Raw genomic sequence first — 26,764 nt, forward strand, 5'->3', positions numbered from 1 at the left:
TTAGGTGGCAATAATTATTTATTTGTATTTTAAGCCTTTGCATTTATTTTCAGTTCTGTCCTTATAACTAGAAAGTACTACAAGATAACATGATCACCAGTCAAACTATGACACCAACTAGTATAAGCACTCAATGTGATCAAACCACCACTTAGACACAATTGGTTAGGCTTTATGATCAAGTCACGTGACTGTCTTTTTCACCCTATTGTCTTCGACTAGTATGTCGATGAGAAAACAACAGTTATTCTACTTTTTGAACATGATCTACATTTTATCCTCTGACACGTCTATCCTGCATTCTATCTCTCACACGACAACATGATCACGAGTTGAACCGTGACCCCAACTGGTCCATGTGATAAATGTTAAGCAGTCTCCTATTTCAAAACAAAAAAATATATCATTGATGCTGAACTTTCAGAGCACTCTTGTATAGTTTTTGGCATTTATCCACTAAATCTAATTGTAGTTAGGTCGATGATACTAGCGGACATTTGGTTTACATTTTAATGCATTTTTTATCTTTTTTTTTTTTGGAATAAATTGACATTCATGAATATAAAGTGCACATTTAATCTCATGTTAGATTTTTATTTATTTCCTTAATTCTGTTGTGAGCCAAAAAACAGGTTTAGATTAATGTAAACACTAAAGTCTCACTATTCATAATGATGATTAAAAAAAAAAAAAAAAAAAGTGTTGAGCTAAACCTTTTTTATAGCAGCATCAGTCATTATTATCAGTCACAATACAGCATGGTCACTAGTTAAACTGTAACACCAATTGGTACGAGGGCTCAGTTTAATCAAAGCTCAGCCTTTTTCTGCACCTAAAGGTACAGAAAAAGACGAATAGTCCCTCCTATCTCCTTTCCTATTCACTTTTCCTTAACCCCCTTGGATGACATCATGGGGTTAAAGAATGGTGTTCTTAAAGGAGTTAGGGAAAGGAAATCACATTGTTTTGACAATCAAACGCACTTCCACTAGGTAACGTAATAATCCGACGGCGGCGAAGGTTAGTGACATCTGCAATGGTGAAAAAACTACAAAGTTCTGAAAATGGACAACTAAAAGCACATTTATAACACTTTCCCATCTGTTTCTTACCACTGATATCATCTTAAATATCACAGTTTGAATGTAAATCAAAGGAAAAGAGGTTACCAGGCTACAAGGAACAAGAGTGAAACTAAAAGAACATCACATTGAGAATGGTTGCTCACAATTCTGATTTTATGAAATTGTTACATTTATGCAAAATATTGGCCTACATAATGTTGTCAGCATACAAATGAACAACTGAACAAAGCGTTCCAGGCTAGGTGAATAAAATATGTTGAATACAACATAATGTGGCTAAAAATGTCCGTTATCCCTTTTTCTTGAATGACAGAGTACATGTACCTTTAAATGTTGTCGCCACAAGGCATTGTGGGGCAGCATTATCTCCTTCTTTCGCTCTGCTATCAGACTCCTCAACAGCCAATAGAACTGGATATATTTCACTATGCACAGTGCACACTTTATATTTGACTTTTCTACCTTGTACATATTTATTTATTTATTTTTATTGGTTTTCTTTGTTTTTGTTTTCTGGAGCATTCAGTGTGGTGAGCAAAATAGAAATTTCATTGTACAGGGAAACATGTTTCTTTACTGTGCACATGACAATAAACACCTAAAATCTTGAATCTGGTCTCTTTTGGTAAAGGAGGCATCTGTGCTTCCTGTGCTAAAGGAGGTTATAAAGGAAGCATTGAGCCTCCTTTCTTTAGCTTTTACAGAATTGGAATGCTCCTGCTGCTTCTGGGGGTTAAGGGAAAGTGGATAGGAAAGGAGACAGGAGGGACTATTCAGACAGAAAGTGTCTATTTGTACGGTTGCCGTATGGACAACCCCCGGTGCTATTGGTACGGTTACTGTATGGACAACCCCCGGTGCTATTGGTACGGTTACCAAAGTACACGTACATAGTGTCTTAGGGTTAGGGTTAAGTTGTAACCTAATATCGCAACAATTTTTAGAGTTAGGTTTTGGGCAAGGTTTTGTCTTAGTCACGCGACCTAAACTGACCAATGACTGACCGAAGAGGGGTGCAGCGTACGGATAGAATGTTGATATATTGATACGTACGGATAGCCACTGCCATTCAGACACACCCAAGGGGACAAAATGTATCTGTTTCTGGATGTTTCAGTTGTTCAGATGACCGTGTCTGTCAGATCACGCCATTCATTCAGCGCACTCACATACAATATACTGTACTGGTTGAACCCATTGTTAAATGTTTTGGATTTCCATGAAGACTTCCAATATCTACTCATACAGTCTGAACTTATTTTAGACACAGATTGTTTTTTTTTTATAAACTCAAAAATGGTTTTAGTGTTTTTAGAAGTTATAGAAGCATAATAAACAAACTTCCTATGAGGCGTTAATTGCTGCTTGGCACCAATTAAAGCTGTAAAAACACTGTAGCTCTGTGCAGCCAGACGGTCAGTGTGGAGATGATGCACGTATGGTTAATATTTGAGGTCAGGTCTGTGTGTTTTAAAGCATAATTAATAAAGTTTCTCTCTCAGTATAGCACAGAGCACTTCTGCAGTCTGTAAATTGTTTTCAATTAAAATCAAAGTTGCATGGACAGAAAACAAACATGGACAAAAAACATAAATACTACCACTGTTGCTGTGGGTAAAATTAGCCCTGTGTGTACAGTATTTCAGTTCAGTTATTTAAAGGAAACAGATGGCGTGTTGGTGTGAAATTTGGATATTTCCTTATTATTCCTGATGGTTTTAAATCCTGGTGAGCATTGTTAGAACCTCGAACCAATTCTCCTCTTGAGATAGTACATTTTGTCCCCAAAAGTTTAAGAGACTTTGCACTAAGATTTAAAATCAATGCGTGGAACTAAAGGATGGACAAACATATGCAATGATAAAACTGAGGTCAGCCTGTGTTTTTTTTTTTAAATTTCTCTGCCAAGTATGTAGGAACGCTCCAAATGGATACAGTACATTTGATGATGATTTAAAAACTGACTGCTGCCTCTCTTCTCTCGCTCAGGGCATCAGTAGCCTGTTCAGCTCCCTGAAGGTCGTCCGTCTGCTGCGTCTGGGTCGAGTCGCTCGTAAGCTGGATCACTACCTGGAGTACGGAGCCGCTGTTCTAGTCCTGCTGGTCTGCGTGTTTGGACTGGTGGCGCACTGGCTCGCTTGCATCTGGTAACTGTGACTCATTACACACTATTTGCTCTGTTCTGGTTCCCATGATGCAACACTCCAAATCTGCTTACACTAAATACAACTCTGCCCTAAGGTGTTATTTTTTTTAAGGATTAATAATATATTTGTATGTTGGACCAATAAAACAATTTGAAACACACAAAAATCACAAACGTCACCAAAAACAATAAGCATGAAATGACAGAAAGACATACACAAAAAAACTACAAAGACACACGAAAGGACAATAGTAACACGTGAATAACACAAAACGCCAGTTAACACCCAAAGGACAAAGCAAAACAACAAGATCATTCAGAATCAGAATACATTTTATTTGCCAGCCACAGTTTAAAAAACAGCACGAGGAACTTGACTAGACAGTTGGTGCGAAGAACTAGAAACAAAAAGCAACCTAGAAACATGTATAATAATAAAGCACAAAATAAAATATACTAAAATATCAATATATATACATACTGTATATACAAGTGTTGCAGGTAGTATTGTATTTATGGAGGTGGTGATGGGGGGGGCAGAATGAACTTTTAGATAATGACAATAGAAACACATGAAATGGCAGGAAATATTTAACAAAAATCACACAAAACAACAAAAGAACACAAAATTACATAAAATTACAAAAAAATATATCAGAACACAAATAAAAATGCACAAAACAACAACAAAAAACATGTATAACACAAGAAAAAATACATGCAATCCCACAATTGTCAACAATATCAAGAGACTGCAACAGAAATACAAAAAATACACTCAAAACATTTTTTATTTTTTTTTTACATTAGCCAAAATGGCAGTTAGAACCTGTACATGCCAAGCTAACCTAACATGTGGGACTAATCACTGGTTTGGAGTTCCTTCAGTCTCAGAGGAAGACGACACATTTCTCATCAGCACTACATGGAACACAAAGATTTTCTAGACGTCTGAAAGGACTATGAAACTGTTGCTGCACAGACTGATGGAAAAGTTTAGTTTGACAATAACTGTTGTACAGTATGTTGGCAGAGTTATAAATGGAAGACATGCAGACTTGCATGATGAACATTAAAGCATGAGCCCATGTCGTCCACAGGTACAGCATCGGAGACTACGAGGTCATCGACGAGGCCACCAACACCATCAAGATGGACAGTTGGCTTTACCAGCTGGCCATCAACATCGGATCACCATACCGCTACAACGCCAGCGGCTCTGGCCAGTGGGAGGGCGGCCCGGGCAAAGACTCTCTGTACATCACCTCGCTGTACTTCACCATGACCAGCCTGACCACCATCGGCTTCGGGAACATCGCGCCGACCACAGATGGAGAGAAGATCTTCTCCGTGGCCATGATGATGGTGGGATGTAAGTAGCTGACAATGGTTTACTTTGTGTGGTTTATATGAGGGCTCGGACCTGTTGGTGTTAGTTTGATTTGTGATCATGTTATCTTGTGACTGGTTTCCGATGCATTGAGCCGTCAGACCTGTTGGTGTTATGTTTTTTTTTTTGATTAATTTTTTAAATTATTTTCAGAACAGTTCATCGCTGTGTGTGTTCTTAGAAGGTAGTATATAGAGAGGGAACATTACTTGCATATACGTATAGTAATGTTGAACAGTGGATAAATAGGTGATCTCCCAGTCACGTGACCCCTAGCTGCGTGTCAGCCATTTTGACAGAATACGCCCCATCAACGTGGGATGTAGTTCTAATAAAATCGTCCTAATTTGAGGATAATATTCACTTGAATATAGTTGACCTCCTAATCATTTGTAATGTGCTAATGTTGTACAGAGAAAAGGACTTCCATGAGATAATATTCTGGTAACTTGTTAAGATTCTGAGACGTTGGTTATGTGTTGTTTTGTCTCATATCATTAGTTTGTAAATGTGACCTAGCTGAAACTGTGAGTAATTCCTCATCTATGGTACCTTTCCACTACATGTGACTACATAAAGCCTCCTTATATTTAAAGTATTCAACCATTCATACATGCATTCTTCCTTTCTTACTACTTACTTTTTTTTGTCTTGACTTCCTTTTTCTTTGTTTCCTTTCTTCTTAATTCTTCCCTTCTTGCTTTTTCTTCTTTACATCCTTAATGGCTTTTTCTTTCATACTTGCCTTTTCTTCTTACTTCCTCTTCTTCCTACCTTTTTCTTCCTTACTACCTTCCTTTTCTCCCTTCCTTTCTTTCTTTTTTCCTTCCTTCTACACTTTCATCCTAAAAAACATTTCTCTACCCTTGTTTCCTAACATGCTCAGACCTCCATCTGGAGGTGAACCAGAATCCTCTTTTCCAATCCAATCCTCAGTCCAGTTGTGTGTTGACACCTTGTAGACTTTCAAAGGAATTGAGCTCTTGAGCGAGTAACACAGAGCTGGTGTGAATGCGTCCGTTTTATTAGCATACATGCTAACGCCAGTGGCCAGTTTAAATATGAATTATAACAAACGCTTTTCTCTGTCCTGTGTGTGACGATAAAACCCGGTCGTGCTTGTTAATGGGAGTCAAACGTTGTGTTCGCATGAGCCCGCCCCTCTCCCGCCTGTTGGAGCAGAACAAATGTCATGAATTATGTACGGCAGCTGTGGCTTGGAGGCAGCACACTTCTAGGAAAAACTTCTCAGCATTAAAGCAGGCGTTAGATCTCAGACGCCGTTAAATACAGTCGGCAGGTTAATAACGTGCAGTTGCTGCATATGCAAATATTACACAACCTTCAATCTGTGCACATCTGAGAACAGATTCAGTTTCACTGCATAGATACATAGCTATCCTGTTATCTACAGTATGTGTATACTTCATACAAAGCCTTAACCATTTTTTGCACTGTTGTTGAAAATGTTACTCATTTTATATCGTATTTTTTAATTTAAATTTGAAGGGTCATTTCTGTCTCATCTGTTTTTGGACTTTACAGTAAGTGGCAGTAATTTAGATGGCTTTACATTATACATGCTTCCACTAGGTAACAGTATTAGAGAGCATAATATAAATTCCCATTGTTATGCGGATGATGCACAGCTCTATTTGTCAATGAAATCAGATGATTCTCATCAGTTATTAAAACTCCAGGCTTGTCTTAAAGACATCACATCCTGGATGAGACGAAACTTTCTCCGTAACCAGGATTAAACCGAAGGGAATTTATTTGGTCCAATACACCTCAGAGAGAAATTATCAGAGCAAATAGTGTCTCTGGATGTATTACTCTGTCACTCAGCAGCATAGTAAAAAACTTAGGTGTTAATTTTGAGACTGACTTATCCTTTAACTCTCGTATTAAGCAAATCTCAAGGACAGCCTTCTTCCACCTCCGTAATATCTCTAAAATCAGGAATATATAAGCCCAGAGTGATGCTGAAAAACAAATTGATGCATTTGTTACATCTAGACTAGATTATTGTAATCTCTTTACTGTCAGGATGTCCCAGTAACTCACTAAAAAGTCTCCAGTTAATTCAGAATGCCAGAATATTAACAGGTACAAACAGGAGAGAGCATATTCTCCAGTGTTGGGAGTTGAAAATCCTCCTCTTAGCATACAAAACTCTACACGATCAAGCTCCTGTATACCTTAAAGACTTGTTAGTGCTCTATCGTCCAGGCAGAACTCTCTGTTCTCAGTTTGCTGGTCTACTGGAAGTTCCAAAAGTGTCTAGAAATAGAACAGGAGGCAGAGCATTCAGCTACCAGGCTCCTCGCCTTTGGAACCAGCTCCCAGTCTTAGTACTGGAGGCTGCTACTGTCTCCACCTTCAAGGCTAAACTCAAAACCTACTTATTTGCTAAAGCGTATAACGTATAATAGTGTTAACCTAATCACATGGAACAAAGCCCTAAACCTAAAAAAAAATTAGGAACCCAAAACTAAAATATTGTGGCAGCCATGGAGGGGAAGCCGGCTGCAAGGGATTGTGGAAGTGCACTGTGATGTTCTGTTTAGCGCTTTAGAGTGGAATTGTACACTTTGTTAGCCCTGTTCTGAAGTGGCTGTTAAATATAAGTTGTGTCTTCATGTTATGTAATGAAGAAGGTGCGTTGTGTTTGCACCGTGTGTCAGGTCTGTGTGCGCAGCAGTGACTCTGCGCACTGTGCATGTGAAGAAGGGTTATTAAAAATAGCACCCCCTGCAGTTTTGGGTGTGTGTGAAACGTGACCAGTCGTCAGTGTCTCGTGTCTCCGCATCGATCGCCACATTGGTGTCAGAAGTGGGATTTCATCGCCACAAGAGAGGTACAATGGAGAGGGAGATTGCAGTCATGGAGAAAGCTGTCCAGCAGACCTGTCAAGAGTTGGATAAACTAGGAATTGAGTTTATCAGGGATGCTCGTGAGTCTGCTCTCCCAGACGGCGCCAGCACGGCGCGGCGCCACCGCTCCCTGGTGGTCGGCGGGAGAACTACAGCAGGGGAACAGAGGCTTGGAGCAAGGCCGCGGCTCTACCGCTCCCTGGTGGTCGATGGCGGAACTACAGCAGATGAACAGAGGCTTGCTGAAGCTACCCCAAACCTGACCCCCAGCTTGATGCGGCCTCATCGCCCCCTGGCGGTCGGCAGTGGCACAACTTCAGATGAACAGAGACTAAATGAAACTGATCTTGGCCATGACTTCAGCAGAGATGAGACTGAGGAGCCACCACAGCTTGGTGCAACTTCTTCAGACATTTACCCAGTTATGGGGGACTTCTCACCAGTAATGCCATCCACTGCTGCCCCTAAGACCCCAGCTAAGCTGCCGAAATACAACGGGCTGACACCGCTGGAGCCATACCTTCTCCAGGTCCAATTAGCTGCGAGATACAGTGGTTGGAGAGATGAAGAGACTGCTGTTCACTTGGCTCTGGCACTGGAGGGGGCTGCTCTACAGGTGCTCCTCGACCTAGCACCGTCAGAACAACAGGATTACAGCAACCTAACCACTGCCCTAGAAAGGCGTTTTGGACAACGCCTCTTCACACAGCAGAGCAGAGAAAGCTTGGCCAGCCGTTACCGCAGAGGAGGGGAGAGTTTGGGAACCTTTGCTGCTGATGTGAAGCTCCATGCCCAGTATGGCTACCCAACATTTGACGCCAGGGCTCGGGAAGAGCTGGCGCTCCACGCCTTTCTGCAAGGACTTTCACCAGAACCGCTACGTCAACATGTCCGTCTTGCCATGCCACAGACACTCCGTGCAGCCCTGGTGGAAGCTGAAAGGGCCGAGGTGGTGCTGTCAGCCCGGCCAACTCCGCCGAAAGTCTCAACTTCATGGCCACCTATCCGGCAGGTGAATTATGACCCTGAGGATGAGGGGGAGGAGGTTTACCAACTACGGCCAGCACAATTCAAGCGACGACCAGCACAGCGAAGCGGCCGCTGCTACCGATGTGATGAGCCAGGGCACATTGCTCGAGACTGTCCTGCACCGACGCCAAAGGCCAGGACCCCACAACCGACGGGAAACGGCAACGGGGTGGTGTAGCGGGGGGTCCGCCACTCCAGTCCCCACTACCCCCCAATGAGGAGCACCATAAAGTAGGACGTGTGGGCCGAGCTACGGGACTGTACCTAATCTGCCGCATTGACAATCAGCTCTGCCGAGCCTTGATAGACTCTGGGTCCACAATTTCTTTGGTGCGCCCTGGTGTCCTCCCTGGCACGACCGGTCCCCTTCCCGGGGCCTGGGTCCCCACGTGCACTCAGATGACCACGGTAACGGGACAACGAGCTGCCATGAAGGGTAAGAGAACGCTGTCTGTGTGTGCTGGAGACCAGGAGAGGCTACAGGAGTTCTGGCTTGCTGATATCCAGGACCCCTGTATCATCGGCCTGGATCTGCTGACCAATTGGGGGGCTGTAGTTGATGTGCCAAACCAAACCATCATGATTGGTGGGCAGACTCTGCCATTGGAGACCAACAGGTGCGACGGTCGTAGATCCAAACATCAGCCCACCAGTTGTCAGGCCACCCCTGTTTCATCGGTTTCCGAGTCCAGTGTCATCACGCCCCCACAACACCAGCCAGGTTGTCAGCTCGAACCAAATCCTACATCCAAAGAGACAACAGAGGCTTTGGCCGAGTTATGGCGTCGCAGCAGTAACGGCTTGGAACCCAACCAACAGCAGCAACTCAAAGAAATCCTCAACAACTTTGCTGACATCTTTGCTGCTAAGGATGAGGACTGCACCCAGACTGGGCTGGTACAGCATTCCATTGACACTGGCTCAGCTCAACCCATTCGGCTACGGCCTCATCGGCTGGCGCTCTCAAAGCGACAAGCTGCGCGTGAACTGATCCGTGAGATGGTTGCTGCTGGGGTCATCGAGCCCTCCAGTAGCCCGTGGGCAGCACCGGTGGTCCTGGTAAAGAGGAAGGATGGTCGCTGGCGTTTCTGTGCAGACTTCCGCCGCCTCAATGCTGTAACCAAGAAGGACTCTTACCCATTACCTCGCATTGATGATGCACTGGACTACATTGCTGGATCCTCCTGGTTCAGCTCCCTTGACCTGCGCAGCGGCTACTGGCAAGTGGAATTAGCCCCCCAGGCAAAACCAAAAACTGCCTTCACGATCGGAGAGGGGCTGTGGCAGTTCCGTGTCATGCCCTTCGGACTTTGCAATGCACCAGCCACCTTCGAGCGTTTGATGGAGAGGGTGTTGGCAGATGTTCCCCGTAGCCGCTGTGTGGTGTATCTCGACGACCTCCTGGTGCACGCTAATGATTTCAGCGGAGCTCTGGCTAACCTGATAGAGGTTTTCACTGCTATACGTCGAGCCAGGTTGAGGCTGAACCCTGCCAAATGCCACCTACTGTCCAGAGAGACCATGTTCCTGGGCCATGTCGTCAGCGCGAAAGGAGTGGCAACTGATCCGGGGAAGGTGGAGACTGTTCGGGATTGGCCAACCCCGACGAATGTCAGCGAGCTGCGTAGCTTCCTCGGTTTGGCCTCCTATTACCGCCGTTTCGTCCGTAACTTTGCCACCATCGCCAGCCCTCTGCACCGTCTGACCGACAAGGACCAACCCTTCGACTGGAACGAAACCTGTGCAGCGGCATTCTCAGAGTTGAAAACGACCCTTACCAAAGCTCCTGTACTAGCCTATCCAGACCATCAGCAACCCTTCATAGTGGATACTGATGCAAGCAATGTGGGAATCGGGGCTGTCCTCTCACAGAAGGAAGGAGAGGGTGAGCGTGCAGTGGCCTACTTTAGCCGAGCCCTAAGCCGAGCAGAGAGAAACTACTGTGTCACTAGGCGGGAACTGCTGGCTGTGGTCTTGGCCCTGCGACATTTTCGGCCATATCTGCATGGTATTCACTTCCTGATCCGCACCGACCATGCTTCTCTCGCCTGGCTCTTGAACTTCAAGAACCCTGAAGGACAAGTTGCTCGGTGGCTGGAGGCCCTTCAGGAATACGACTTCGTCATTGAGCATCGGGCCGGGCGACACCATGGTAATGCTGATGCACTCTCCCGGCGCCCCTGTGCCTCAGTAGAATGCCGTTACTGCCGTCGACAGGAGGAACGAGACCAGGGAGCACCGATGGTTGCAGCTATCCAACCGAGCCAACATGGTGAGCTGTTGTCATTGTCCAACGAACAGCTCCAGCAGCAGCAAGAGAGGGACACTGCAATCGCCCTGGTGAGGAGTTGGATGGACGTGGGTCAGCGTCCCGATTGGTCGGATGTGTCATCACTGGGCCCGGAGGTAAAGGCGTACCATTCCCAGTGGGGTAACTTTGAGTTGAGAGACGGACTAGCATATCGGCGTTGGCAGGCTCCCATGCGGGGACATCAAACTCTGCAACTCCTGGTACCCAAAGAGCTCCGTTCCCAGGTCCTGAGGATTGTCCATGGTTCAGTGGGGGCCGGACACTACGGGAATGCTAAGACGCTCCACCGGCTCAGGAGTCGGTTCTATTGGCCTGGCTGTCGCCAAGATGTGGAGTTACATGTACATTGCTGCGACACCTGCACTGCACAGAAAGGACCGCCTCAGCGATCACGAGCCCCATTGCAGCAATATCTGGTGGGGGCCCCAATGGAGCGGGTGGGGGTTGACATCTTGGGTCCTTTCCCTCTCACTGACACTGGTAACCGCTACGTCCTGGTGGCGATGGATTATTTTACAAAGTGGCCTGAGGCATATGCGGTGCCAGACCAAACCGCCACTACGACTGCAGAGAGGTTGGTGGAGGAAATGTTCACGCGTTTTGGGGTACCAGCCGAACTACACAGCGACCAAGGGCGCAACTTTGAGTCGCAAGTCTTCGCGGAGGTGTGCCACCGCTTAGGAGTGAGCAAGACCAGGACCACCCCACTTCATCCTCAGAGTGACGGATTGGTGGAGCGCTTCAACCGCACCCTCGCCACCCAGCTTGCCATTCTCACCAGCCAGCGCCAGCGGGACTGGGACCGACATCTTCCCTTCGTGTTGTGGTCCTATCGCACAGCTGTCCAAGAGTCAAGCCAGTGTACGCCTGCGGCCCTCATGTTTGGGCGAGAGCTTCGAACGCCAGTGGACTTAGTGTTTGGTGCTCCACCAGAGCCTGAAATCCAAGGCGGGAGTGAGATGGACTACTTCCGAAAGCTGAAGGAGCGTCTTCAGGTAGTTCACGACTACACCCACCAAGTACAGGTCAACTCCGGAATGCGACAGAAACGAGCCTACGATACCCGCTGCCGGGGTCAGCCCTTTAACCCTGGTGACAGGGTTTGGGTCTATTGTCCGAGCCGTAAGAGAGGAGTTTGTCCGAAGCTCTGTAGTCACTGGAAAGGACCTGGGGAGGTGTTGGACAAGCTGTCGGATGTGGTGTACCGAGTTCGAATGCCCGACAGAAGACGTCAGGTGGTCCTGCATAGGGACCGGTTGGCACCGTATCGCCCAAAAGCCTCTGGGACTGTTCGAGAGAATCCAGATGAGGCAGTGCCCATCACAGTTCAAAGTGACTTTTCACCTGTGGCCCCGTTAGTGGATACGGGGCGTCCTGTTCGCCAGCGTCGCCAGCCGGGTCGCCTGAGGGACTTTGTGTTGGGTGATGGGGTTGTCGGGGACGACTGACCCCTCAGGTGGGGGCTATGTGGCAGCCATGGAGGGGAAGCCGGCTGCAAGGGATTGTGGAAGTGCACTGTGATGTTCTGTTTAGCGCTTTAGAGTGGAATTGTACACTTTGTTAGCCCTGTTCTGAAGTGGCTGTTAAATATAAGTTGTGTCTTCATGTTATGTAATGAAGAAGGTGCGTTGTGTTTGCACCGTGTGTCAGGTCTGTGTGCGCAGCAGTGACTCTGCGCACTGTGCATGTGAAGAAGGGTTATTAAAAATAGCACCCCCTGCAGTTTTGGGTGTGTGTGAAACGTGACCAGTCGTCAGTGTCTCGTGTCTCCGCATCGATCGCCACAATATATATATATATATATAGTAGAATACCAACACTATAATCAAACACAATTCATCATTTACACATACAGTAGCTCTAATGGGTTGCATTGTTTCTTTGTTGGGTTTTTTCCTTTTATTACGAATTTCATATTTTGAAAGCGCGTTGAGATGACTTTTGTTGTAATCGACGCTATATAAATAAAGTTGAATTGAATAGTAACACTGTTTGTTTGTCTGTTAATGAATTTTAAAAAAAAGTATTTATTTAACATTTAACTATTTTTATTCATTTTTGTATCTTTTAATTGTTTTTAAATGTATCTACAACCTACCTTTTTTTCTATGATGATGCGATTAAACATCACAGTGGTTCCCAAAGTTTTTTTTGTTGCGCCGCCTTTAAAGAATGAATCCTTTTTGGATCCCCCACAACAAAATTTCAATGAAATGGGTAAAATAAATTTAATCTTTATTGAAAAAGGTAGAAATTGTGACTTTTTCTCTTCAAAACTCAAAACTTAACATAAAATATGCAAGCACATATTTTAGAACCGTTTGTAATCATAAAGTTCTTTGAGAATGAAAATAAAAAAATATTTTCCCCCATCATGCTCCCCAGTTTGGGAACCACTGATCTAACACTGACTGGTTTACCTCTTAAGTCCAAACCCCTGAAAATCACATCCCCATAACAAATTTTCTAAGCTTTTACATGACCTAATTTTTACATGGCTAATTTTTGTTCAAATTGAAGTAGGACACTCAGTGGTTACAGATGATGTGAATGTTTGAAAATATATGATATTGAGTGACAATAAATCACGTTTTAAATTCAGAAACCTGTAGTCCACCCAAAAAACCTAGAGATGTACATCAAATACAAAGCCAATTCTCATTAGGGGAGGCTATAAAAGCAGAAATAATTGAACTCATGTATGGACATCAACTGCAGCAAGTTTGGTGATTCAGCTTGGCCTGTAGTTTCACGTAGGCTATGTTTATTTTGTGACGCAGAGGACAGGAAGAGGCCGAACATAATGGCCTGGTGTGTGTACTGTGGTATTTTGTTGTGACTTTGTGTTGGCTACAGTTTTAGCTGAGTTTCCTAGGATTACGGAGAGGTATGGAATGTGTCATTTTATTTATTCTTTAAAACATTTAGACCTGTGAGAGTCACGGAGGCTCATGCTGCCCCCACAGGCGGGTCTGTTGGGGCTGTAGAAATGAACGTGTTGATACCTGATGGTTGTTTAGGTACCACAGAATACTGTCTGAACAATGAATTAGCCTCTAACTGAAACTAGACCAGAACTAAAGTGTGCACATTCACGTGAATACTTCTTTGTGAATCAAATAATGGCTGATTACCACTGCTGTACCACCTGGTGTTTCAAATACAGCAAACGGACCGTTTTCACTCCAGCAACTCCTGCAGGGAGCAGAAATAAAGTGTACAGATCTTAATAATTGATAAGCTGAGAGCATCTTTTCCAGCAGGATGTAAACACCGTTAGACAAACATCAGTTTGTCAGCGTTTAGAAAGACAAAGTATCCTAAGGAAAGACTTCAAGCATCCTTTAGAAATGCTTGCTCTGATTGATCTAAGCACTGATTTCTTCTGAACTGTGTGACTGAAGGTGTGAGCAGCACTGGTTGTTTTGTCAGATCAGAGTCTTAGTAGTGGTGACGCACTCGCCATGCTGGAATGATCAGGTTGGAGTACTTTGACTAACTACTGGAAATGAATCTATTCCACACCGAGGCAGTGAAACCCTCCCCTCGTCTGCTGCTGGTGGTTATTTTTGTGTTTGGCTTCATCACTCTCCCTCATTCACGATGATGTTGGATGCTTTAGGCTCATTAGAGCTCTAGAGGATCTCAATCGAGGGAAGAGGGAAGGTTTGGAGAGGTTGCAGGCCTGAAACTCCGTCTATTTCTCCCAGCGATTCGTCCCTTCAGAGTTTGGTATCCCAGCTCAGCCAGTTCCTCCCAGACTGGTTTTCACAGTGTTTACCTGGAAGCAGGACAAATGATCATGGATGTATAGTAGTGATATAGTTAGACTAAAAACACTTTCTGAGCATTGTTTGTTTTAGTTTGTTTATTATGTTATTATTTTTGTTTATGTTGTGGTTGTTTTCTTTTTGTTTTCATTGTTTGTTTTTAGTTTGGTTTGTTTTGCGTTTGTCTATTTCATTGGTTGTTTATGGTTGTTTGTTTTGTTAGTTCTTTGTTTTTTTACATTTATTTTATATTGCAACATACTAGACATGATGAAAACAATACATACATGATACACAGAGATAATGCAGTACATACACAGTACAATGAGACAATAGGTGAGGAGTTGTTTGTTCTTTGTTGATTGTATAATAGGGTAATATATTTAACTCTTTTGTTGTTTATTTATTTGGTTGGTTTGTTGTTTTATTCATTGTTTGTCATTTGTTTCAGTGTTGGGTGGTTGTTTGGTTAGTTTTTTCTTTTTATCTTTGTTGGTTTTTGCTTGTTTGTCATTGGTTTGATTTGTTGCTTCTTTGTTGTTTGGTTAGTTGATGTTTGTTTTACTAACTTTTATGTTTGTTGGTTTTTGCTTGCTTGTTTTTCATTTGTTCTTTTTATGGTTGGTTGATATGTAGTTTTTTGTTTAGTTGGTTGTTGATCTTTTTTGTTTTTGTTGGTTTGTTACATTATTCGTTTGGTTTGTTGATTTTATCGACCCTATTATCAAAGATATGTATCCCTGACCCGCAGCATCTGCTGTTTGGAGGCTTTAAACCAACACCTCTAACACCTCGTCTCTGCTCTATAACGTTTTATTGCCTCTCAGAAGTTTGAGGTGCATTGTTGTTATTGTTGTGAATGTTTGTTTACAGACTGATAGAAACACACACCTGCATCCCGCTCTGGTTTTAAACAGACGGCCTTGACTGACCCGGCCTTGTCTGACCCTTCATCTGTCCTTTAGTTCGTCAGCCTGCTCGTCGTCATCTCAGATAATTGACCCAGACGTTGTGTGCGGGCGTCTGAGTGTCTTTGGGTGTAACAGAGGGATTGTCTCCTTGCTCCTGCTGTTCCCTCCCTCCACACACACACACACGCACGCACACACACACACACACACACACACACACACACTGTATGTCAGGTTTAAGCCCTGTCAGAGGTCATTAACAGTCCTCCTCCCTGCAATGACACACATTTCTAATCATCTCCATTAAAGAACAATCACCGTAACAGCCCCAGGTTTATTTCTCTCAAACTGCATCAGGTGTAACTACAGCAGCTTGAAAGTGAAGATTTGTGCTGTGTTCTCACCTTGCAGGGATTTCTCAAACACACAAGTTTTTTTTTTTTAGTTTTTTACAAATTAACAATACACTTTTAGCACGTATCGAGAAAAAAAGAAACACCCTCCGTCTGTGTCAATGAACACCTCGGCTAAACACACTGTTATAAATAACGCTGAGGACGACGCGCTGCTCAGGTTTCTTCACAAAGACTAAAGTGTTTATTTATCAACCGCCTTCATTTAAACACGCCCACCACACTCCGTCCTCAAAGTGCCTCTGAGCCCTGTCCTCGCATACCTTCTCCTGTTTACACGCGCACGCACATACACAGACACGCACAGAGTAATTGGAGTGCTAACCTCCATCGGTGAACATGAAGGTCACTTGTGTTGACTCCATATAGAGCAACACAATCTGAAGCTTTTTGGTGTCACAACTACTTTATGTAACTTAACTGACGCAGTTGAACGCACCATCATGTGAAGTATCTCGTTCCTCTACTTCTTGGCAAGTGTCAAAGTGAGACATGAAGTTAAACTGTCTGTATAAGTACGCTCTGTAGATTCTCTGTGTACTGTAAGGTGTCATTTACATCTGATTGTGTGATAAAGTAGTGCTGGGAATGTTCACTAATTTATTTCATAAAATGCTTGTATTTTTCTGGCCCAGCCTTCTTAATGTTGTTTAAATGTTTCCCAAGCAACACAATGTCTTAAGTTTTAATGGTAGAGCTGGGTTTGATTCCTCTATCATGAAGCTAAACTTCAAATCAACACCACTGAGAAAAGCAAAGGATTGTTTGAATGCAAAAGAAATTATGTTTTAATAACTGAACAACTTTTGTCTATTCTATGGTTGGTTGATAGGCCAATTTCATCATTGCTTGGATGGTTAAATGGTCAGTTTGTCCATTGGCTGATCCTTTGTTTGTTTAATTGCTTTATCTGTTGGTTATTTGGCTGCTTGGATGTTTTCTTTTTGTTTATTTGATTGGTTCTTTGGTCAGTTTGATCTTTGGTTGGGTTCGTCCTTTGTTTGTTTTATTTGTATTTGTTGGTCCTTTGTTTAGGTTGAATTGTTTGTTGGCTCTTTGGTCAGTTGACTATAGCTTGTTGGTTTGTTTGTTTTTTAATTTCTCTTATTGGTTCTGTAGATGTTGGTTGGTTGAGAAAATGTCATGATGATATTTGTGGGGTTTATCGAAGTTTTTTTATGAGGAACCAATGAAACCAATCAACCTGTTGTTCGAAGATTCAAGGAAACAAAGAAAGCTCTTCATTCCTGACATTTTCCTCCCAGGTGATGAAAGGAACAGATGAAAACCACTTTTAGCTGAGAGACCGGTCAGTTTCAATCCTTCATTGAACTGTCCACAACGTTAGATGTCGAGTGAAGTCGTTATCCGGCACCTGTCAACCAGCACTGACTGTGATAGAGATCATGTGACTTTCAGTGTCACAAAGATGATCATAGAAAGAAGCAACTTGCAGAGTATTGTTTGAAGGACACGAGTCTCCAGGCTTTAGCTTGGACACCTCTGACCAGATTCAACACAAGACGGTAGGAACAGATTTTATCACTTAAGACATTTTTAGGAAAAAGTTGATTAGAACATCTTCAATAGTAATATAACAAACTAACTAAAACACCAATGAGCAGAACACATGTTCAAGGGGCGTAGGACGAGGACTTAGCTACACTTGTTTCTACACCTCCCACACCTTTAATCTTATTAGTCCTTCTGAAACTGGGTCCATCCAGAGAGCATAATTAAGAATATCTATGGTTTATCCTTTATTTAGAACGGATTGGACAGACTCCTTATCTACCACTAATTTACTACCACTATAATCCTGCCTTCAAACAGTCATTTCCCCAATCATTTTGTACAAAATATTCTGAAAAATTGACAGTTTAGTGGAAAGCATTATTGGGATAAATTTGCAGCACTGTGTGTTTTTGTACTGACATTATCAATCAATAAATCAATCTTTATTTATAAAAGGGATCTTCATACCAAAAAGAATGCAGCTCAAAGTGCTTTACAATGTTAAAAACCCCAACCCTCTACAAACCCTGTTCACCACACAGACACAAAGGTTACAGTGACATATATATATATATATATATATATATATATATATATATATATATATACCAGCCAACCAGCCAAAGCTGTCTCTGGCTGGTTGCCATCGACGGAGTCAGACATGTTGTCCGCGAGTCGCGCTATCAACAGCTGATGGGATTAGGCGCACCGATGACGTTGACGGCAGCGCGGATTCATGGAAACGGAAGAGAAAATAGTGCCGATTAAAACTGGAGGTATGAATTTTTTTGTGGGCGGTTTTGTGATGTAAATGAATCAAGCTTTCAAACGCACAGATTTGTGGCCCCGGAAACTAACCGGGACTACTTTCTTGACCAACTTCAAACGGCCAGAACTCGGACCAGGGAGGTGACCACTGAGTGAAACAATGTGTATGCACTATAGTGCTGGTGAGGATTGCATACAACGTCATGTCTTAAATAGGCGAACTATCCCTTTAATGGTTGTGATGTCATGGTTGATCCTTGTCAGTCTTCTAAAATCAATAATCATGTCTTTGGTTTTACATTGTTAACTTCCAGTTTGATAAAATCATCGGTTATAGGGCCATGGCTGCTCTCGTTGCCCTGGAGGAGACTAACGACCACTGTATCATCTGCATACATTAAAATAGACCGATTTTTAAAAGTACAGAGAAGAGAACACATCTGCAAACTTGGCCTGTAATCTCTGTGTTATTGAGAGGTGGTCATCAAGGGGGAGTGAGGCAGGATTAGAATTTTTTGGTACCTCTGGTCCCAACTCATCCTTCTTTTTAATGGCTGACACAAGAGAAACAGGCTCAGTCTCACGCCATAATTTCAGGAGGTTGAGGTGCCGAGCTCTCCCTCTGTCTGAGCACGCTACCTCATTATCCACATCCTCTACTCGCCGTGTGACCACGAAGGGCCCTTGCCAGTTGGCCAGTCATTTGGAGTTGGATGTTGGGAGTAATACAAGCACCTTTTCTCCAGGTGCAAATTGCCGCAGCCCAGCCTCTCTGTTATATAGGCGTTTTTGACGCTGCTGGGCCTGGAGCAAATTCTCATGCGACAGGTGACCCAATGTGTGGAGTTGTGCTCTCAGGTTCAACATCCACCACAATGACGTAACCAAAGGCCACAGAGAGAATGCATTTTTTCTGCTGTCAACATTTCTGGAATAAATGATTAAAGACAATTTTTTTCTTTATTGTCCTATTTGTCCATCTTTTCTTGACTTCATCTGCTGTTTTTCATGTTTTCTCCACAGCATTGACTTTCTCACAGACAGCCATTCGTATGGACTTTCTCCTGTTTACATTTACATTTTGTTATGTGTTTGCAGACACTCAACTCTCCCAGATTCTCTATGTTTAACCACCTTTAAATGGGTCATTCACCACCACATTTGCACCTGTTTGCATTTTTGCAGGAATTATAGTGAATCACCTGCAACAGGTTAACAAGCAACACACGTAACCTCTTTCTTTGGTGTCATAATAAATCAGGCCATCAACGGTGGAGCTAAATCACTATACAAAACAAACTATAAAACTGTATAATTTTAAAAGGCATTGTTCATCCAGGATCCTAAAGTGAACATATTGCATGGTGGAGTGTTTCTGGCAGTTTTCCTTATTCTCTGCGTTTCTAAGATTTCCGTCTGACTGCTCGTCTCTGACGAGACAAAGCTGCAGAGGAAGCTTGACCTGGTTGGAGAAGGTAAGAAACGGGGCCACTTTGTGTTCTCTCTTAAATCCCGCTGAGGGAGAAGACGACAAGTCGGTCGGACATAATGAGCGACAGCAGACAGTAAAAAGAAATGAGACAATAAGTGAGAGCGCAAGGGCTCTTTATGGATCGAAACTAATCCTCTGGCCACAGAGCGTTTCCCTTCTTCTCCTCTTCCATCCAATTGTTTGTGTCCCTCTCTCTCACTCTGTGCTCAGGCTTTCTAAAATAATCATCACATCTGAGTCGAGAGGGCAGACGGCCGCGCGATGCTCTTCTTCGTCTCTTCTATTCTTCCTGTTCCCCTCTTCGCCTTCTTCACGTTGCATTTTCTTAATGAGCTCTTTCACGGCCCGCATGGCTCCTCCTCGACCCCTAATGCAAGTAATCAAAGCTAATGGAAAAAATAAACAAATTAATTGAAAACGACAAAACTCATAATTTCTATGCAAAGCAGCAGAGTGAAGCTTTCTTAACCCTTTAGGAAACTAGTCAATATTTTAATATATGAAGGTTTCAAACTGCTGTAGTGGATATAAATTCATGCTGTTAATGAGAAAAACATTCATTAGGATTTAAAGTTTATGATGGTGGTGAACTTGGACTTAAACTTATCCGTACATTAGACTTTTGAGGTGTTTTGTTTTGTTTTTATCTTTGTAAATTATTATTTTTTTTAATGTAGTTTTATTTATTACAAAGTTTTTTTTTTTTTTCAGTTGGTGAATTATTTTCAAAAGCCTCATTAAAATTGGCACTCGGTCACGCTTTACAGCGACGATGATGGTCAAGGAGAGAGATTTTAACTGTGACTCAGTCACTACTGCAATCATCTCATCAATGATCTGATCAAATCAACCTGTTACATTGTTTATCAATGAAGGTGTTTCAAATTGAACGTGAACTTTATCGTTTTAACGGACATGTACAAGCGTTGGGAAAACTCCATGTTTCCTTCAGCCCGCCTTCATTCACACATACGCGCTTTTTGGGTCCTTACACGCGGTGGGCGTGTCAGCGCACAAAAAAAGCGCATAAATCCAGACGGGAGAATAGACCCCTAAAGGTTTAGGGGTATTAAAACGTGTGCAAACGTCACTCCACGTGCTAATAAGCCGTACAAACCCAAGGGAATCAGGAGTGCGCGGCTGCTACACGTCGCAATGCGCCCTCAATCCATTTAGTGTGTTCCCTCTAACGAATGTATAGTAGGCGGAGCTCACAAGGCGAGCAAAAAAATGGGAGGACATGCAAATAAATTAATGCAGTGGGCGCAATCCAATTCATCAAACCAGTAACTGTTTGCGGTGAATGTTTTATAAATAGTAGAAAATAGTACGACTGACAAGCAGGTGCAAACACACGCAGAGATGAGCTACACTGAATAAATACAGCGGAGATGGAAAAAATGCTCCAGTTAACCTTTCTAGTATAAGAAAATAATTTGAATAAAACAATAGTCAATATTAACAGCCACTGAATAAGAAAATAGAGTTTTGTGTGTGTGAGAAAAAGCTGAATGTGCACCCGCGGCGGCGCGAGTGGAGTCCAGTGGCTTTGTTGCAGAGAGGATGCTGGTGATAGAGATCCATGAATGTCTCTCCATGTTTTGACCGTAAAACTCTCGTGTCGCGTTGGGCCAGAATCAGCTGAGCAGCATGCGTAATTTACGCAGCAATGGCACAATATTCACAAATGAGGGCATGCGTGACTACTCAGGAGCCAGACCTTCTGGATGATGGTCAGTAAATTATCTTCAAATATTGGAGACTGATTGACAGACTGTTGCTGTATTAACTCAGATCAATGGCAGATCAATAAGATGGTTTTTGTCCAAATCTACTTATTTTTCACGGACTGATCAAAGTTACCGGAACTAACGGAGTAGCCACATTAAATTAGGGGGAAAAAATATCATTAGGTTTTCAAGTTGTTTCAAAAAACCAAAAGTTAATTTAGTTTTCAACATTATTAAATGTTTGTGCAGCAGACAGAGAAGTCCATCTGCCTCCAATTTAACTTTCTCAAATGTCATTCTGCGCTTCTGTGCACCTCACGTCTCCACATTGAACGAGCAAAACGCTCATTTTAATAGGGCGGTCTCCACCACTTCTGCACGCACGCCAATCATTGCTGCAATCTTAGTGAATGCCTCGCAGCAGGTGAAGAAACTGCGTCACCAATGGATTTAGGGACGCACCTGGTTTGCCATCCTTTATTTCAGATCTCATAGATCATCTGAGTCCTCAGAGACGCTGCTGCTCACTACACAAAGAACGTAAAGTCAACCAACTCACCATAATCACAGTGGGCTGAAAGGATTCAGAGTAGATGGATCCAATCACTCTCAGAATCCTAGAATCACCATTAACCACTTGATACACTCAGGACTCAATGGGTGCAGTTATTATTCAAATGACTCATATGAGCCAAATCAATTCAATGAGTGACTTAAATACCAAAAAATGACTCAACAACAAAAAGGAAATAGCGAAGCCTCAATCCAACATATGGTCCAACTATTTTCTTAGGATCTGGAGAAGAGGTTTTTGGTTTTCCTGTCATCTCCTTTTATATTTTCAGCAACAATCTTCTTCATTTTTGAGCTCAATCTGTAGAAGAACATCCTGCTGGTTTTGATAGAAAGTTGTCAGAACACACAGAGCGGAGCAGGTAAATGTTTGTATGGCTCAAAATAAAACCTCTAAGATAAGCTTTAATGCTAACATTAAGAAACATAGTTAGCATGTTGTAGACAGAGCCGGCCCCTTTTACTTTCATGTCTTAAATATCATCACTAAAAAAGTAGCAATTTAGTAAAAGCCCAGTGTAACTAAAGTGCAATGAATCCTGTGTAGCTGAAACTTATCTTTTTTTCTATTGTCTTGCATCACCCGTCCTGTCCTGTGTCCCAGTCCAGTCTCTGTATGACTGTCTCACCCTTTCGTCTCTTCTCCTGTGACGAGAGCGAGCGGCAGGTCAGGAAGACCACTTTTAATCCACTCAGTGAATCCCACACTCGTCTTGGGATTGAATGGAAGCGTCCTCGGGCTCAGAGAGAGTTCCTCGCTGCAGCGTATGGCTGTGGGCACAGCGCCAAAGTGCCTGCGTTTTCTTCTTCCTTTCATCTCTGTCACTCGCTCCCCTCTCCTGTAGAGCTTTTTGCTCAGTTACTCAGCCATGGCGGTGAGGCCTTGGGCCAAATCGTTCCCATCATGTCCAGAGATTGGGTTAGCTTCATCAGTGAAGCTGAACCCCCTTTAAAGTGGAGCTTGAAAAGTGACCCTTGATTTATTGGGGTCCCACATCTGTTCCCTCTTATATTTCCCATTGATGTGCACACTTCAACACCACACAGTCACCACAAAGTACTTCATTTTATGTACAAAGCCTGTGTAGAAAATATAGAAAATTCACAAGTAGAAAATTAAGTCTTGCCAAACACCGAAGTATGTGTGGTGTGTGCAGGACATTTATCAAATACCAAAATGTTTACACATTTCAATAAATGCTCACTGTTATTAACGTAAAAAACAGGTGACACACACTGGTGACTATGGGAAATCAACATTGACAGGCTAACGGAATTAGCATTGCCTATATGAATCCTTTAACCTTAACTTAATGGAACAATGGTTAATCTTTTTGATGGAAGCTCCTCAGAGTGAAAAGTCAACTATTACAAAACAACTATTCTCACGGACCAAACATACTCGGACAAAACGCACGCGGAGGTCTGTGCGTACTCAAAGTGGATGTCCACAAGGCCAGTGCAAGCAAAGCTCAAATTTTACGACTGCACGGACTAAAATATGAATTGTGGATAAATCTCGCTATTGACAACCATTGCTGTGGGGTTGGGTTTATGCAAATCCTTTTTCTGCTCCCTCAGCTGGCCGCTCTGAGGTGACAAAAACTTTTTCTTCCTTGTCTACTCCTTTAGAGAGTGATAACATTCACACCGCCATATCTCCTTGAAATAATAATTGATTTCTGTGTGTGTGACACCAATGGAAAGCTTAAATCCACACTTGCAAATCAGAATCTGTAAATAACTCCAAACCTGACTTGTTCCTGTTTTTTTTTTCATGGCCCGTCGCATGTTTGCACAAGTCCATGAATACTCAGTTACCAATATAAAACAGCTGTAACCAGATTACTTACTGTTGGCTTTCAGTCACATTGCTATGTTTATGTGGAAAAAGGTTCATGAAAATGCCTGCTAGCTAACGAAATTAGCATCACTTGTAGGCAGACCTTTTTTCAAAACGCTGCGATACTGGTTGATGTACTTACATGTGCAACATTTAAGTAGAGAAAACTTTGTAAAAATTTCTGCTAGCTTAACGTTAACCTATAATAAGAAATCTCATTGACAGGCTAACGCAGTTGGCATTTCACTCAACATTATCTCTAGGATTAAAGCTCTTCAGTGTCATGAATGAACTTTAATGGGTATTCTGGGCAGAAAAAACTGAAGTGATGCACGAAGAGAAATCATGTGAATGATATCTGCAACATCACTAACTGAAATAATGAATTCCTGTGTAACTTTGCTGTCAGTTTGTCTCAATTTGCCTCAATCTTTGACAGAAATTTAGTACACTTTTGCACTTTTGCTGAAGTTTCCCTGTCTTGCATTGTACGTTTTTCAAAAAAGTTCTTGAATAAAAAAAAAAGGTAGATATTTTTTCTTCACGAAATAACGTGGAAAAAGTTAGTCAAAACATTCGCAGGTCTAGTTAAAATCTAACATAAAACCCCACATACAGTGGGTAGCTTACACACAAGACAACCCCAGTGTGAGGCAATTAGCTGTTCGATCGGGGGAGCACAACAAAGATACCTTTTCATTAAGCAGTGCTACACAATGACCATCCAATCAGTTTCTAATGGCTGAAAACCATTATCATTGAATATTGTTTCCCATCCCTAATTCCTATTATTCAGTAACACAAAAGCTCATTGTGCAGAGACTTTTAATCCGGTTTATTTATTTTCTTACACATAAAAAAAACAGTAAGTGTACCTCTGTGGTGGATTTCTCACTGAAGCTCCTAAAGCTTTGTATCAGATTGTTAGTGGTCTGTTTTCCCTGTTCCGCCACCGCGGAGCTTTAGCTGCAGCTTTGGATTACAGTATGTGTGTCTCTAACAGCTTTGTGGTATTAACCTGCCTCGCCTCTACGTCCCAGTGATCCATTAAAGCTGTTTTCCATCTTTAAAAACACTGACGGACCAGCTAAGGATTTGTTTTCTGTCTTGAAATACCCAAGGACTACTGATATACACCCCCAGTTAAACAGTAAAGCAAAGAGCGGATGTTTGTTTTTGTCTATAGAAGTTGGAATGCAGTGTAAAATGATGGCCAAATAACATGCAATACATTTGCATTCCCAAAGAGAAACCATAGTGATGTCCATAGGATTCAACAATTTCTCCTTTCCACGTTTATATTGAGTTAAAATAATCACATGATGTTGGTAAATTATCAAAAATACTTCTTACAATAATTACAAATAATTTAGTATAATATATAATTTATAAAATGCATTAGGGAATAAAGAATAAATGATAAATATTTGGAAAAAAATGTTAAAAAAAAGGTTTGACCAAAAGATCAATAATTGTTTCTTGTGGGAAATGAGGGTAGATTTAAAAAAAAAAAAAAAAAAAACTTCAGTGGGGATAATAGTCGATTAACTCATAGCAGCATACTGTGCAAAGATGTAAGTCAGTCAGAAATGTGTTGCTGAATCACTAAAGAGCCAGTTTGATGTGTAAGGAAACATGTCGACTATTTCACAGCTTTCTTTCTCTTTTGCGTAACACACGCACGTGTGTATTTGTCTTCATAAATGATTCATATTCTGATTGCATAAGTTGACAGGTTTGTGCTGCAACACCTTTTCAAGTTGTAGAAGCTAAAGTTTACCAAAGAAAGTGAGTCAATGCAAAATAATGCATGTAATTTAAAACTAGTTGCATTATATGGCTGAGAAACTTAATGAGTTGGGCTTTAATGTGCTGTTTAACATAATGCGTACTTGCATTTTACCTCACAGCAATTTTGTGCTACAACTTCATATCCTGCTACACAACAATAGGCATTCTGAAGTTTTGCAAGCGCAGCACGGTGGAGTAGTGGGTCGCACGGCTGCTGCACAACAAGAGGGCCCAGGGTTCGTGCCCCAAAGTGAATGCTTGGGTCCTTTCTGTGTAGAATTTGCATGTTCTCCTACCATCCAAAAAAAAAATAGTTGATTTTCCTGAATATAGATTGCACCGATATATCAGTGGTTTTCAGAGAAATTTACTATTTTTATTAAATCCACAGATAAGTTGCTCCAGCTAATAAGTCATACGCTCTGATGACTGCTTCGAGTTGGCTCTGTGCATGATTGATTTTTTTTTTTTAAGAGGCACGCTGTTGGCAAAAGAAGGTGCCAATCATCAATTGACTCAGCCAATCAGAGCATGCGTAGTTCCCCCTAATAAACAGAGCCTCATTGTATTCCTCTAAACATCTACAAACAGCTGCTATTCTGTTTACGCCTAAGGGGATTTTATTCCCCTCATAAACAGTGAGCTATGCACACATTGGGCGACCGTGGCTCAGGTGGGAGAGGGTCGTCTTCTGATCGAGAGGTTGGGGGTTCGATCCCAGTACCTGACTATGTGTCGAAGTGTCCTTGGGCAAGACACTGAGCCCTAAGTAGCTCCCAGTGGTCGACTAGCGCCTTGCATGGCAGTCCTGTCCCACTGGTGTGTGAATGTGAGAGTGATTGGGTGAATGAGCTGATGTGTAAAGCGCTTTGAGACTGCTTCAGTGTGGTGATAAAGCGCTATATAAAATCAAGTCCATTTACCATTTACATTGTAGCCAAATCTACTATCTTGTCATGTCACAGATTTTGTCACACCTGTTTACGACTTGGGGCATAATGGGGGTCACCGTATTTCATGGATGAGTCAGTTTTCCTCCTCCTGGCTGCTCTACACGCAGTAAAACGGAAAAAAAAAAACCCCTGATCAAACCTCCAGTATTGCAGGTGCTGGTTATATAA

The 26,764-nt window shown here is 42.5% G+C and overlaps 1 protein-coding gene across 3 annotated transcripts in view; it reads left to right on the forward strand.

Moving 5' to 3' along the window:
* The window catches only part of kcnh5b (potassium voltage-gated channel, subfamily H (eag-related), member 5b), a 99,772-nt gene that overhangs the window by 24,686 nt on the left and 48,322 nt on the right, over positions 1–26,764 (forward strand). For all 3 annotated transcript variants that reach the window (XM_028437352.1, XM_028437353.1, XM_028437354.1), the window contains 2 exons: positions 3,075–3,232; positions 4,332–4,603. In XM_028437352.1, the coding sequence (XP_028293153.1) occupies positions 3,075–3,232; positions 4,332–4,603 (430 nt within the window). The remainder of the gene's footprint in view (positions 1–3,074; positions 3,233–4,331; positions 4,604–26,764) is intronic.

The sequence above is a fragment of the Gouania willdenowi genome, chromosome 22 (genome assembly GCF_900634775.1).
Source record: "Gouania willdenowi chromosome 22, fGouWil2.1, whole genome shotgun sequence".
NCBI lineage: Eukaryota > Metazoa > Chordata > Actinopteri > Blenniiformes > Gobiesocidae > Gouania > Gouania willdenowi.